This window comes from Leptosomus discolor, chromosome 7, assembly GCF_034619465.1.
Source record: "Leptosomus discolor isolate bLepDis1 chromosome 7, bLepDis1.hap2, whole genome shotgun sequence".
Taxonomy (NCBI): Eukaryota; Metazoa; Chordata; class Aves; order Leptosomiformes; family Leptosomidae; genus Leptosomus; species Leptosomus discolor.
The window spans coordinates 51,635,798-51,647,915 of record NC_141397.1 but is presented as its reverse complement, the minus strand read 5'-3'; the positions used below and the strand labels follow the sequence as shown (position 1 = coordinate 51,647,915).

Below are 12,118 nucleotides of genomic sequence, written 5' to 3'. Positions count from 1 at the left end.
TTTTAATCAGACAAAATAAGGTTTAATTCCAGCTTGCCATAAATTACAAAGCAGTGCGGATGAAAAACTGTGAAGTAACGAGTGGGTGAGACGGAAAGGGAAACCAAAAAGAGATACAGGAAGATAAATCCATTGAGGTAGATGAGCTCACATCCCGATTAACTGCACATGGTGGGGGAAGGGGCTTGCAGGGCTGCAGGCAGATTTTGTCCTTGTTCCTTCCTGCTAAGCTCTAACGAGCTACGGCAGAGCGGGGAGCAAGGCGGCGAGGCAGAGCAGCCCCAGCATCAACGCCAGGTGACACCCAGCAGCTTCCACCCTTTGGGGATGATGGAGTTGGGCTGGCTGAGGAGGGAAGAGGGCAGCACCCACCCACAGCACTGGGCGCTGAGATCCTGCCACTCCATGGGGAGGGGGGAAACAGCCTCATGCGCCTGCCCCGGCCTGACAGATCTAGGACATCCAAAAATAATCAATGGTGGCACCGCAGCAAGGGGCAGCCAGTGGAAATGATGAGAAGTGACACCATTGCCGGGGGCTGCGGGTCACGCCGGCCCCCAACGGCAGTGGTGCCGCAGGGAAGGGGCCTCCACCGTGCCGAAGCACCCGGGGGGCTGCCAGGCACCTGCCGAGCGGCATCTGCGTGCCCCTCCTCACGGCAGCCCTTCCCATCGGCTCCTCCACAGCAGGGCTGGGGCTGAGGGGCTCTCCTGCCAGGAGAGCCATGTCCTGCAGGCAGCCGGATGGGGTTAGCATCTCATTTCGGTGGGTGAGGGCCCCCCTACAAAGCCACAGCCTCTGGTGGTTACCCAGGGTGGGCTTATTTAGAGGTCTGCTGTTGCCTGCTCCCAAAAAGCACCACAAAAACAACTCCCACAGCACAACAAGCTCTCCCCAGCAAGGAACAATGGCTGGCACCGTTCTCCCTATTGCTCGCAAATCCATCATCCCAGCCTCTTCTCATCATGGGATCTGACATGAGTGAACGCAGCCCAGAGACAGGCTGTTTTTCACATGGCCATGGCATGTAGCAGGGAGGGCAGCTATGAGACCACACCAGAAGCTATTAACACACCCTCCATCCCTGTAAAGATGAAAACTTTTGCCAGAAAATAAAACCTTCAGCTACTGCAGCATCCTGTGGAAACTGTGGCTTGGGAGCACGTGGCTCTGGGGCCATCTCCCATGACTGCTCCACAGACCACAATTTTCTGTGCCTCTTCACAACATCTTCACTTTGATAACGCATGATCAGGCCTGGAGCATCTGGAACACAGGTACTCTCCTCCTCGCACCCTCCCAACCCGCTGCGTCTCTGCGTACCCCCCGTGTAGTGGGGCTCAGCAACGATGGCAATGCTCAGCCAGCAGGAAAGGACCAGTAGCGACGCACTCTCAAAATGCTCATTTATTACAACGTAAGTCGATGAGTTTTGTGGGTAGCTGCACCATGCACCAGGAATTGCTCTGCAGCTGACAGGAGGAAGAAGAGGAGGTGATGTTTCCCCATCTCCTCTGCCAGGTTCAACCTTACAGACCTCTGTTGCACGTTCCTTTGTTCATCGTGCAATGCAGGATTAGTGCACCGTAACTCACTCCACACAGGCGCTGTTGAGGGGAAACATCACATGCAGTGACCTGGCATCCTGCAGGCAAACAGAGCCCAACGCAGGCAATCCTGCATTTCAGATTCAAACGTTGCACCTGCAATGGCAAACCCTCACGTACGCACACCTACAAACAACATTTTCAGGACGCTGCCTGCCTGCTTTTACAGAAGCACACTAGCAGAAGACAGTTACTTGTCACGCGTTGTTCCAGCAAACAGACTATTCTCCTGATACCCCTCTGCTTAACCCATTCCCCCGGCTCCCGGGCTCCCCACCTCCACAGCCAGCTGCAGGAGTGCTTGGAGTGCCTGGCCTCAGCGCAGGCAAGGTGCCCTGAGAAGGCAGAGGCAGCTCAGCGCTCACTCCAACACGTCTCCTCCCTGGCCTTTGCCCTCCCTCCAGCTCCGCTCGGTGGGAAAGCCGTAAGATGATGCTCACAGAGGCTGCCGTCTCCGGGCCGGGACTCCCAGAGCAGGCAAAGGCTGATATCAGTTTCGTGGGAGACGAAGCCGAAGCCAGCAGCTGGAGCCTGCTGCGAGCTGCACCAAACCCCAAGCGGCCTGGGGCTTGGTCATTAACAGGCAGCTTGGACAAACATCATTATAATCTGGTCTACCCTTAATAATTAGTACAGCTGTTGATAATGAGCTGGAGAAATCGCTCCATTCAGAGTGAGGCCAGGGGGACCCCTGGACCTCCCATTAGATCCCAGTGTGTCACAGCCATTACATCCAGACACCCGCTATGAAGCCGACGGCACAGCTCCCTGCCGGCAGCCGCTCCCCCAGACACAGTGCCGCTTATTCACCTGTGACAGCCGGCTGTGCTTCCCACCACCACACACAGCCACATCCCCCGCGACGTGCTCCTGCACAGCTTGCAGCTCAGGGAGACTCCAAGGCTTGGTGTCTGTCAGACAGCACCTTGCAATGATTTCCTCCTCCGTGAGGCAGCCCAGCATCTACAACTGCAGCAAGGAGCTCCACAGATCACCACACTCTGTTTTAAACCTGCTCTCTCCAACTTTGACGCCCCCCAGTTCTTGTATAAACATGTGCCTCACATGGCTCATGGCCTCATGGACTGTACCATAACCCCCCCAGCCAGCCCTCTCCCAGACTGGAGGGTCCCAGTCAGCAAAGTTTGTCCCATACAGAAGCCACTGTTCTTCTCTGAACCTCTCCCAGGTTTTTTCCAACAGACCACGTTGATATGCCATAAATTTCAGCAATACATAATGATCAGTCCTGCTCTGTTCTCCTGCATTGTAGCTCCTCATCTTTGTTTAGTCACACAGAAACTTACCCACTCCTCCCACTGCTGCTTAGTTCCCTTATGAGTCCCTGATGAATAACCTTATCAAACACACCTGCAGAACCAAGCTCCTGAGTTTTCAATCAGCAAGTTCCCAGTTGTGTCTTCACAGTAGAGCACCACCCAGCTCCTGCTTTTCTTATCCATCACCTCTTGTAAGCACTGCAACCAGTGATCTTAATAATTTAGTTGTATCTCACCTCACCAATTTCAGTAGTGATAATTAGTATTTCCTCACCAAATATTTTCTCCCAAATATTTTCCCACACACCCACTTTCTTACCCAGATTCCTAAAACCAGAATAAACCAGACAGGGAACAGGGTCTCTTCCCCTTCTTGGTCCTAGGCTTTCAAAGTATTTAAAACAGGCTGAGGGTAAGCTGAACAGCATTTGCCTCTCCCCCTGGCTGTTAGCTAGACACCTTCTGATGGCTGTCACAGTCTGCTCTCAGAGCCTTCTGCAGGCACATGGGTCATCTCCAGGATGCAGCAGGCATCAAAGCAGAAGAGAGGCTGGGCACGAGGAGCAACCAGCCTGTTCAGCTGCTTTCCTGGAGATCTCCAAGCCTAATTTTATACATATGCTTGCAAGAGATCTGTTAGTGGAATTAAGCATTGCAGTCACACCCCATCCTGCTCCGCACTCTTCCCTGCACCATGCATGTGAAGACATGGAGCCACGTTAGCACGAGCAGGGGGTCCATCCTCGCTGGCACTCCCTCTGCAGGCAGACATCCCAGCCGAGGCTCTGCTCAGCTGCATCCCACCAGCTTTGGGGGCGCAGAACTGTGTTCCTCTCCGTGCCCACCCAGAGCTGTACTAGGATTAACGAGTCACTGTTTCGCCAGCGCCTGGAAGATGGCATGCTGCACAAGGGCTAATCTCACGCACAGCAGAGCCCAGGGGTCCTTTGCACCCTCATGCTCATCTACTGCCCTTTGTCAGGGCTTCTGACTTCAGGCTGGGCTGCTCAGTGAGAGAGAAACCCCCACATGCTGCCAGGCAGGGAGAAGGAGGCCATGTTCAGAGATGGTGCTATTCCCTAGGAAGACTGCCAGCTGTTCCTACCGGCCAGGAACCCCTGCTGCCTCCAGTTTGTCAAATACCGCCTTCTGTCAAGTGAGGCACAGTACCTCCAGCCACGTTTCAGAGACTCCCCTGAGCTATTGGACTTCACTCTTCTGTCCAAGTTGGCAGAGATAAGCCACAAAGCTGCTTCCCATCCCTTCCCATTCCCATTTTCCCTCTGCTCCCTCTCTTCTTCCACAGGGTCATCCTGCTGCAGCATAGTCAGCAAAACCAATGGAGTCAAGCACCAAATGGCAGCTTTCAAAGCTCTGCCCAAGCTGCTGGATACTGATGTCTCTCCCTTGGCCCACCAGCTGCTGAGGAGACCAAGTTGCTAAACTAATTCTCCCTGAAAACTACCTGATGTGGGCCAAGGATGGGGGCTACAAATTCCCTGGGGAACACAAAGCTTCCTGAGGTTGCCCCTCTGCCACCCCAACTCCTCCTCCCCTCACCCGTGGCACCAGGAGTCTGTCCCATGACCTTGCCTGCCAGGCAGACCTGCCCACACATTACTCCTTCACGTGTCTGTAAGGAGGGTGATAAAAAGCTTGCTGGGTCCTCTGAAGTTACCAACTAAAATGACAAGTAATTAGAGGGACTGAAGCCTGTTGGCAAGTGAGAGGCCACCTCTGGATGGACATACTGAAAAGGAAAGTAAAAAGGTCTGACTCCTCGTCCTCCTTCCTCCTCCTAGCACTGCTCTGCAAGTCCCAAGACCATTTCATATTGGCATCGTCCTCACCCTGGCAGGTCCTCCCAAGCCTGAAACCTGCTCGTCCTCTCTCTGTGTAACTCTCCCATCACTTCTCCCTCGCAGAACCATTGTGATGCATCAAGCTCTCCTCCAGCTCCTCAGGCCTGGCCACACCGCATTAAAACAGGATTTATGGGCCTCAAGCAGAGACAAGAGCTATGCAGTCTGCACTTCTGCACGCTGCATACCAAGTCCCCAGCTGGTTTAAATCAGGTTAACTCCACTGATTTAAGACATTTAAGGCAAGAGAGTTCCATGATTTACACCAGCTAAGAAGCTGTTGTATTATAGTTTGGCAGCTGCAGGTTTTAGATCTGAAGTTTTTTGGGCAAGGATCCCAAGCAACAGTGAAAGACAGAGCAGCTGAGTGGCAAACTCCATTTATTCTCAGTGCAATATGCACAGAGCCAGCACATGTTTCACAAAAGTCTTTTAAAAAAAATACAAAAATAACCCTGGTGTTCAGCTTTCAGTGCCATCGGTCTGCAAAGTCAGTGCCCCGTCACAACCCCAAGACTCCAAACAAATCACTAAGTCACAATACTATGGAAATGCCTCCCTTCAAAAAAAATGATAAATGTGGGAAACTAAAGCCAGGCAACTTTAATGCAAAAGTCACTAGCTGTTGGGAAAAAATGCTATAGACTGATTAATAGAAATGCAAACACACAAGAGAGTTTAATATTCAGATCAGGGCCTTCATTTCTGCTGAAGGATGCTTAAGCTTCCAATCAAATCTGCCTACCTCAAAAAAACGGTGCTAACGCTACAGAGCCAGATGTGCCTGCAGAGGTGCACAGAAAGATGCAGCATTCAGGGCAGGTGAAATGGCACAGAAATGCACCATGAAAAATGCTAATACTGCCCGAAAAGGAAGGTTTACTCTTTTCTCCTCCAACTTGGCAAAGTGGCTTCTTCAAACCAGTAGAGGCTGGTTTGCCAGGGCCAGGATAGCTGCAGGAGCCCACTGCCATTCCCACACCACCCACAAGCCTGCAAGTGGGCAGCAGAGCTGCAGCCTTCCCTTCTGCCTCCCGGCCGGAGCCAGCTGCACAGGGAAGGGGCCGGGGAGCCCCACCAGCCCCATAAATCACCAAGCACCCAGCGCAGTAAATCTGTCTTCCCTTGCAAGGCAAATATAAATCAGCTTTACTAGCAGCTTCTGAAACTGAGCTCATGAAACTGTAAAAATGCCTCTAAACATCCTGTGCCCTGAACAGACCATTGAAAGCCCCGTCAGGCTGAGGGAGAGCAAACAAGCTTTGCAGGAGACAACAACTCACAGGTTGACCAACTGAGAAAAGGCATTTCAGACTGAGCAGCATCTTGCTGGCAGGCGGCACGACATGCTTATCTTTAGCACACGGTGAAGACAGGGTAGGACTGAATTAGCCGGCATTAATACCGCCGTTTGCATTCAGCGTACTTCAAAGCTCTCGCAATGCAGACATCACCAGACACACAAAAAAATTACCCAAGTCTAACGGAGAGCGAAGTACAACGTATTTGCTGGAGCCCACAGAGTAATGATCGGCAGGGGCTGGATGGGACCTTTGGGGCCACCCTGCCCCCAGCCCCCAGGGGGACGAAGCAGGCCACCTCCCTGCCTGCTCTTCCCTAACGCCTGCCCATGCAAATTAAACACCACTGCTCCACTCGTTAGCCAGCAAGGGACAGCTGTACCAGGAGGACAGGGGTAAGTCCAGAGGAAGCCTCACAAACCAGTGCAGAGGCAGGAGCTATTGGGCAGAGTTAACCTGGGACAGGGCTCAGAGGGGCACAGGGGAGTCGCACCTGTTCACAACCCAGCAAGAGCAAGACTGCGGCCCAGATCCATTGTAGGAAGGGGATTATTATGGCCGGGCAGAAGCTCCAAATGCCGAGGAAGCTGCGGGTGCCGGCGGTGCTAGCCATGGCAACGTCTACTTCAGCAACTCACACGGGAGAACAGGCCACCACTGCGTGCCATCCACAAACAGCTTTGAGAGGCTGGTCACCTCCTCCTGGGGCAGGTGTATGGCCAGGCAGGACGCCAGGGCTCCCTGCCACCATTGCCACCCACACCCTGCTGTGGCACAGGGAGGGCACGTGGCCAGCCTGGGAGGGGCTGCTGCCATCACCCGTGCATTAGGCCAGCAAGGCAGTCAGAAGGGAGAGCCTGGGGATCAGCGCCAGGAAGGGACAGGCAGGGCTGGGGGAGCTCAGGGGAAGGGGTTTGGAGCCCAGGGACGCAACACCCTCCTCGTGCAACCAGTCCAAGGCTAGAGAGCATGCTGGTCCCAAGAGAAGCACCCGTACACAGGCGGGGAAGGAAAACATGGCATCAACCGAGCCAAGCCCCTTCTGCCAGCTGCCTTGTTTTCCTGCAGATTTATTGTTGTTCCCACACTCAATAATAGCAGAGCGAAGGCACAATAAGGAAACATAAGTGATCAGTGGCTGCTAATGAGCAAAGCTTTCCAACAGCTCACCGAAGCCAAGAGGAAAGGCTCGACAACCGCTCTCTGCTGATGCTAGCGCACAGCCGCACCACAAGCATGCAACACCTCTTTCTGCTGACACCCCAAGGGGAAGGGGGGCTTGGGAGGAGCAAGCACGCTTCCTCCTGCCTCACCTCTCCTATCAACTCAGGGCACAATGGCAGGCCAGCTGCCGCGCGGCACGGATAACCTGCCGCCGCTCACACCAGTGGAGACCTGGATGTGGGTGGTCTTGGACCGAAGGAAGGAGCAGAACCCAAGGAGCCCACCTCAAAAGTTTTATTAACTTTCTTTGCATTTCAAATAGCAGTGGATGACATCTCCATGCGCAAGAAAAAGAGAGCCTGTGCTGCCGGAGGCAGCTGCTGCAGCAGCTCAGGAGAGGCTTACCTTTGGGCATGATGCGATGCATTGCGACTGACAAGAAGAAGATCGCGTCGCTGTAGTAGGTCCCCGATCCAGCGCTGAAGTGTTTCTGCATGGCTTCAACGATTGGAAACAGCTTTTCTGTCAGCTCATTCACATCATGGACTATTACCTGGGAGAGACACCAGAAATATCACTCAGCCGCTGCCTCTGGGGACTGGCCCAGCGCTGGCAGCCTTTACTCAGCCTGCACTGGCATTGGGTGAGGTGGGGGAGGTTGTTAAAACGCAAATACTGCTGGTGGCACTGCAGCTGCACAAAGGGGCCTGACTGCCCTGACCCCTGCACGTCCCCCTGCCACGAGAGCCAGCCAAGTGTGGCAGGGAAAGAAAGGAAGGATTTTTACAGCCATTTCATAACTGTGAGATGGGCAGAGACTCGAATCCACTCACACAATCAAGTGTGTTTGTGGTTTTTTTTCTGGTCCGTTCCCACTGCCTAATGCAACCACATATCTGGTCTCCCATATGGAGTCCATCAGAAGAGGTGACGGTTCGCTCCAGGCTCTGGCATCCTGCCGTTCTGAGGCAAGCCAGACCATGTCACTCACCCCGAGGGCCAAGGCTTGCTCCCTGCTACAGAGGCAGGCTGCAACAGCGCCAGGGACGCAGCCCGGATTTCCTGAACCTCAGCCCGGCATGGAGGCAAGCTCTGCAGCACGTCCTGCCGGGGCTGGAGGGGGAAAGGGAAGACGGACCACAGCACACGAATGAAAATCCAAACATCAGGAGTTACAGCAGAGCTGAGCAACTTCTCCAGATGGATCTCAGCCTGCTTGTGCTAGAGCTCTGCTTGCGCTCAGCCAGCAATGCTCTGCGCTCCTCAGCCTTCCTGCAGCCATGCACCAGCACCGGCCCTGGCACGCCTGCGCAGGTCGAGGCTATGGGCCAGAAACAGGAGCAACTGCAAATGTACCTTGTCAGCTACTGAAATATTACAAGCTTATAATTAATTTCATTCAAAGTCCAATGAACAGGAACTTTCATGTAGCCTGATGCTCGTTATACACACAGAAGGACACAGGTCACTGAATCACACAAGATAACCAGAGGGATTTTCAGGGTAATTAAGAGAGACGAGGGACACGACCCCGGTGCGGATAAGGGGGAGTGCAGGAACTCGAGTGTGGAGACTCGAGGTCGCGCCGCCTTCTTCAGGCCAGGGAGAGCAGGAAGAGCCCCGCAGGAACTGAAGGCCAGCGAGGACACAACTTTGCAGCAGTACTTGGATTTTGGAAAGGGGAGCCTATACACCTTGTTTGAGGGATAACGAGACGTTTCCCCAAGCTGGCCCTGACTTCAGCAGGGAACTCAACCCCATGTTCTCCATAGGCTCCTTCCAAACGAAATGATTCAACAGTTCTATGGTTTCACTCCTTTTCACTACCAAAATTTCATCTGCTTAAGAGCATGGAGCCTTGCACTATACACTTAAACATGTGGGATAGAGCATTTGCCTTTTTTTTTTTTTTTTTTTTTTTAAGTGAAGTGTTTCAGGTGAAAAGGTGCCTCTGGAGCCTGAGCTGGTGTCATGACCATCCTCTCTGTGGGATGCACAAGGGGCTGCTTTGACACCCAGCGAGGCTGGCACAGAGCAAGAAGCAGTGAGCAGCCTGGAGCTTCTTCCTCCCACACCTTCTTGCAGAAAACGTTACCCAGATCAAAGTGCTCTCGCATCAGAGCGGAGCTCACTGGAGGCGGGGAGCTGCTTATGGGACCTGCAGTACGTCAAACAAGGCAAGGTGACGGGCCCATCCTGACCCCGGGCACAACAATGGCTGAGCCCACAGTGGGGTACTGCTGGAGGACAGTTGCAGCGGACTCCCCTCGGCCCTCCTCCTGGAGAGGCACCCTGAACACCCACTCTCGGCCACTGGCCCTTGCTGCCAGCCAGGCGCTGTACGAGAGCCCTCGCGCAGGCTCCGTGGCCAGTGTGTCCCTCGGCGAGGCAGCCACACTGCTGGCGTCCCGGCTGCTGGGCTCAGGGCCAAGCGCCTGCAGGAGGACGGCAGGAAAAACAGGGAACAACATGTACCAGGAAAGTGCATTGGGAGAGCTCATCAGCAACCACACCTGGCTTTGGATAGCACAGCATATTCCCCAAGATCCCACAGGGGAGGAAACTCCGTTACCGGTACCATTAGGGCAGCATCTCACCCCAGCCCCGCCAAGCTGCACGGCCGGCTTCACCATCGCCGTCAGCACCAGCAGCGCCGCAGGAACAGGCAGGAGAGCAGCACGGCCGCGGGAGCAGATCCGCAGCACCAAGCGCTGCTGCCGGCCGTGATCCCAGGTGACCAAACACAGCAAAATACCACCGCTCTCCAGGTGCAAAGGCACTGACCGCCTGTGCAGGGAGACTGAGCACCACCAGCATTGGGATGCACAATGCTCTCCTCCCAGCCCAGCTTGGTAAGTGCAGCTTCGGGGTCTGGCCAGACTGGACAAGCATGGAGGAGAAATACAGCACCCGCGACCGCCCTTGTGCATCCCGCAAAGGCAGCCCGACGTCTGCACAGCACATAGGAAACAGCTGAGCAGGGGGAAAATAAAAGTCAAACCAATTCCAGTCACCTCTGAAATGAGCAGAGTGCCAAGCACTAGTGGACGAAAATCGTGGGAAAAATACTCCTGAAACTCCAGACACAGCATCATCTGCCTTCCCTCCCCTGCCAAAGAAAACAAGAAAATTTGTGTCTTTTGCCCACTCCTTGGTTCAGCATTTCTGCAAAGCAAACTCCTGAGCAGCTGAATCTTCCTTCCGCAGCCACAGGCTGGCCAGCCTCTCCAGGACTGTGAGGGCTTCTCCTCTCTGCACTGCTGACTTTAGCACAGCTTGTTGATCTGCTGCTAATTTTGTACTTTGTTATTTATTTGTGTAGCAGCTTTCAGTAAATCCTTGTAGCTAAATCTGACAACGTTTGCTGAGGACATTCAGAAAAGTAAGTTCTAGGGGCTTCCTGTGCAAGCACAGTTTTATAAACACACGCCCCACACCGAGAAAAGACCCTTTCGATTGATTCACTAGGAAAAAACAACCCACATGTCTTTTCTCTTTAACTTTCCCTCCTTCTCGTGCCGGGTATCTTTGCAGCACTCTTGCAAGTGCGGAGTGACAGCAGCTCACTTACAGTCACCCCGGCACTCCTTTGCACAGCACCAGACCTGCAGAGGCATCACTGTTTGGCAGCATCCTCCGCGGGGCTGATCTAAACAAGCAACCAGGGAGAGCAACGAGCAGAGCGCACAGTTAATTTTATTCTCGGAGGGAACAGAATAAATAAGCAATATGAAACAGCACGGGGAGTCAGAGCAGCCCAGAGCTGCAGGAAACAGGCGAGCCGAGGTCCTTCGTAAGCACAGTACGGGCTACTGAGACATGCCCAGGCTCGCTGCCGGGGCAGGACACGCTCTGCAACTGCGAGCGCAGAAGCCCTGGTGAAAGCTCGGAGAACAAGGTGTGGGCAGGAAGGCCAAGGCCTGGCTGGGTGCCGGCAAGTCCCTCCTCTGTCCCTGCTGCTCATGGGTGCTTCCCGGCCACCTTCCTCCATCCCTGCCGCTCTCCACCCCACGCCAAAAACTCACGCAGGCACCACATTGCGGAGCACCAGCTCCATCTGCCGCCGGCCGTCGGCACGCTGCGCTCCTAGCTCCACATCTGGACACAGCTGTAACGGGTCACGACTGCCCCAGAGCTGGGACAGCCCAGGTCTGCCCTGCTCTGCCCTGCCCAGCACGGTCCTGTGCCCGAGCTGCTCCCACGCAGCCCACCGCAGTGCATCCCCAAGCCCCTCTGCTCTCACCCCCCTTGCACTGCCCTGGCAGGCTGCAGCCGTCTGCTTCGGTCTCCAGGAGATTTTGAAAGTTCCTGAATTTCCTCAGGGAGAGACAAGAGCTGGCCCATGACCTTCCCCAAGGGTTGGGGTCCAGGTCTGATTCCTGGGCTTCACTTTAACACAGGACCCAACTGACCCCAGCTCTGCTGGGAGAGGAGGGCAAGGACGGCTCTAAAAGCAGAGCCCAGATCACATCTTCACGAAGAAAAAAGTAAAGCTCGGGTTTTTTATCAATCCTGCCTCAGTCAAGCTGCCCTCCGAGCACTTCATCAAGCCTCGTCTCTAGGCCTGCTCTAGGAAAACAGCAGAGTGCTCTGGAGACACCAAGAGAACCAGGGAAGGCGAGATCTCAGGATGGAGATGGGTTACTGCTGGAGCCACCCGAGCACCAGGATCAACCACCTTTAACATTTAAGCAGCACCAAAGGTCCAAGCCAGGGTGATGTTTCCTGACAATAAAGATGAGGAATGGGACAGGCTACAGCAAGAATAAAGAGGCGCTGTCACCTGCTGGTGTACCAGAAACTGGCACAGTATTAGGGGCAAGGCTGTACCCTTGAGAAGCCGGCAACAGTTTCTGCTCTGTATTATGAACTCTACCTAAAAACAGGTAAGTAGATAGGTCTGA

The 12,118-nt window shown here is 54.2% G+C and overlaps 1 protein-coding gene across 2 annotated transcripts in view; it reads right to left on the bottom strand.

Annotated features, from left to right (window-relative positions):
• The window catches only part of XXYLT1 (xyloside xylosyltransferase 1), a 36,261-nt gene that overhangs the window by 22,135 nt on the left and 2,008 nt on the right, over positions 1 to 12,118 (bottom strand). The window contains exons 2-4 of one of the 2 annotated variants that reach the window (XM_086468186.1): positions 7,620 to 7,767; positions 6,747 to 6,749; positions 810 to 845 (exon numbers count right to left, since the gene is read on the bottom strand). In XM_086468186.1, the coding sequence (XP_086324312.1) occupies positions 810 to 845; positions 6,747 to 6,749; positions 7,620 to 7,767 (187 nt within the window). The remainder of the gene's footprint in view (positions 1 to 809; positions 846 to 6,746; positions 6,750 to 7,619; positions 7,768 to 12,118) is intronic. The other variant, XM_086468185.1, reaches the window with a different exon arrangement.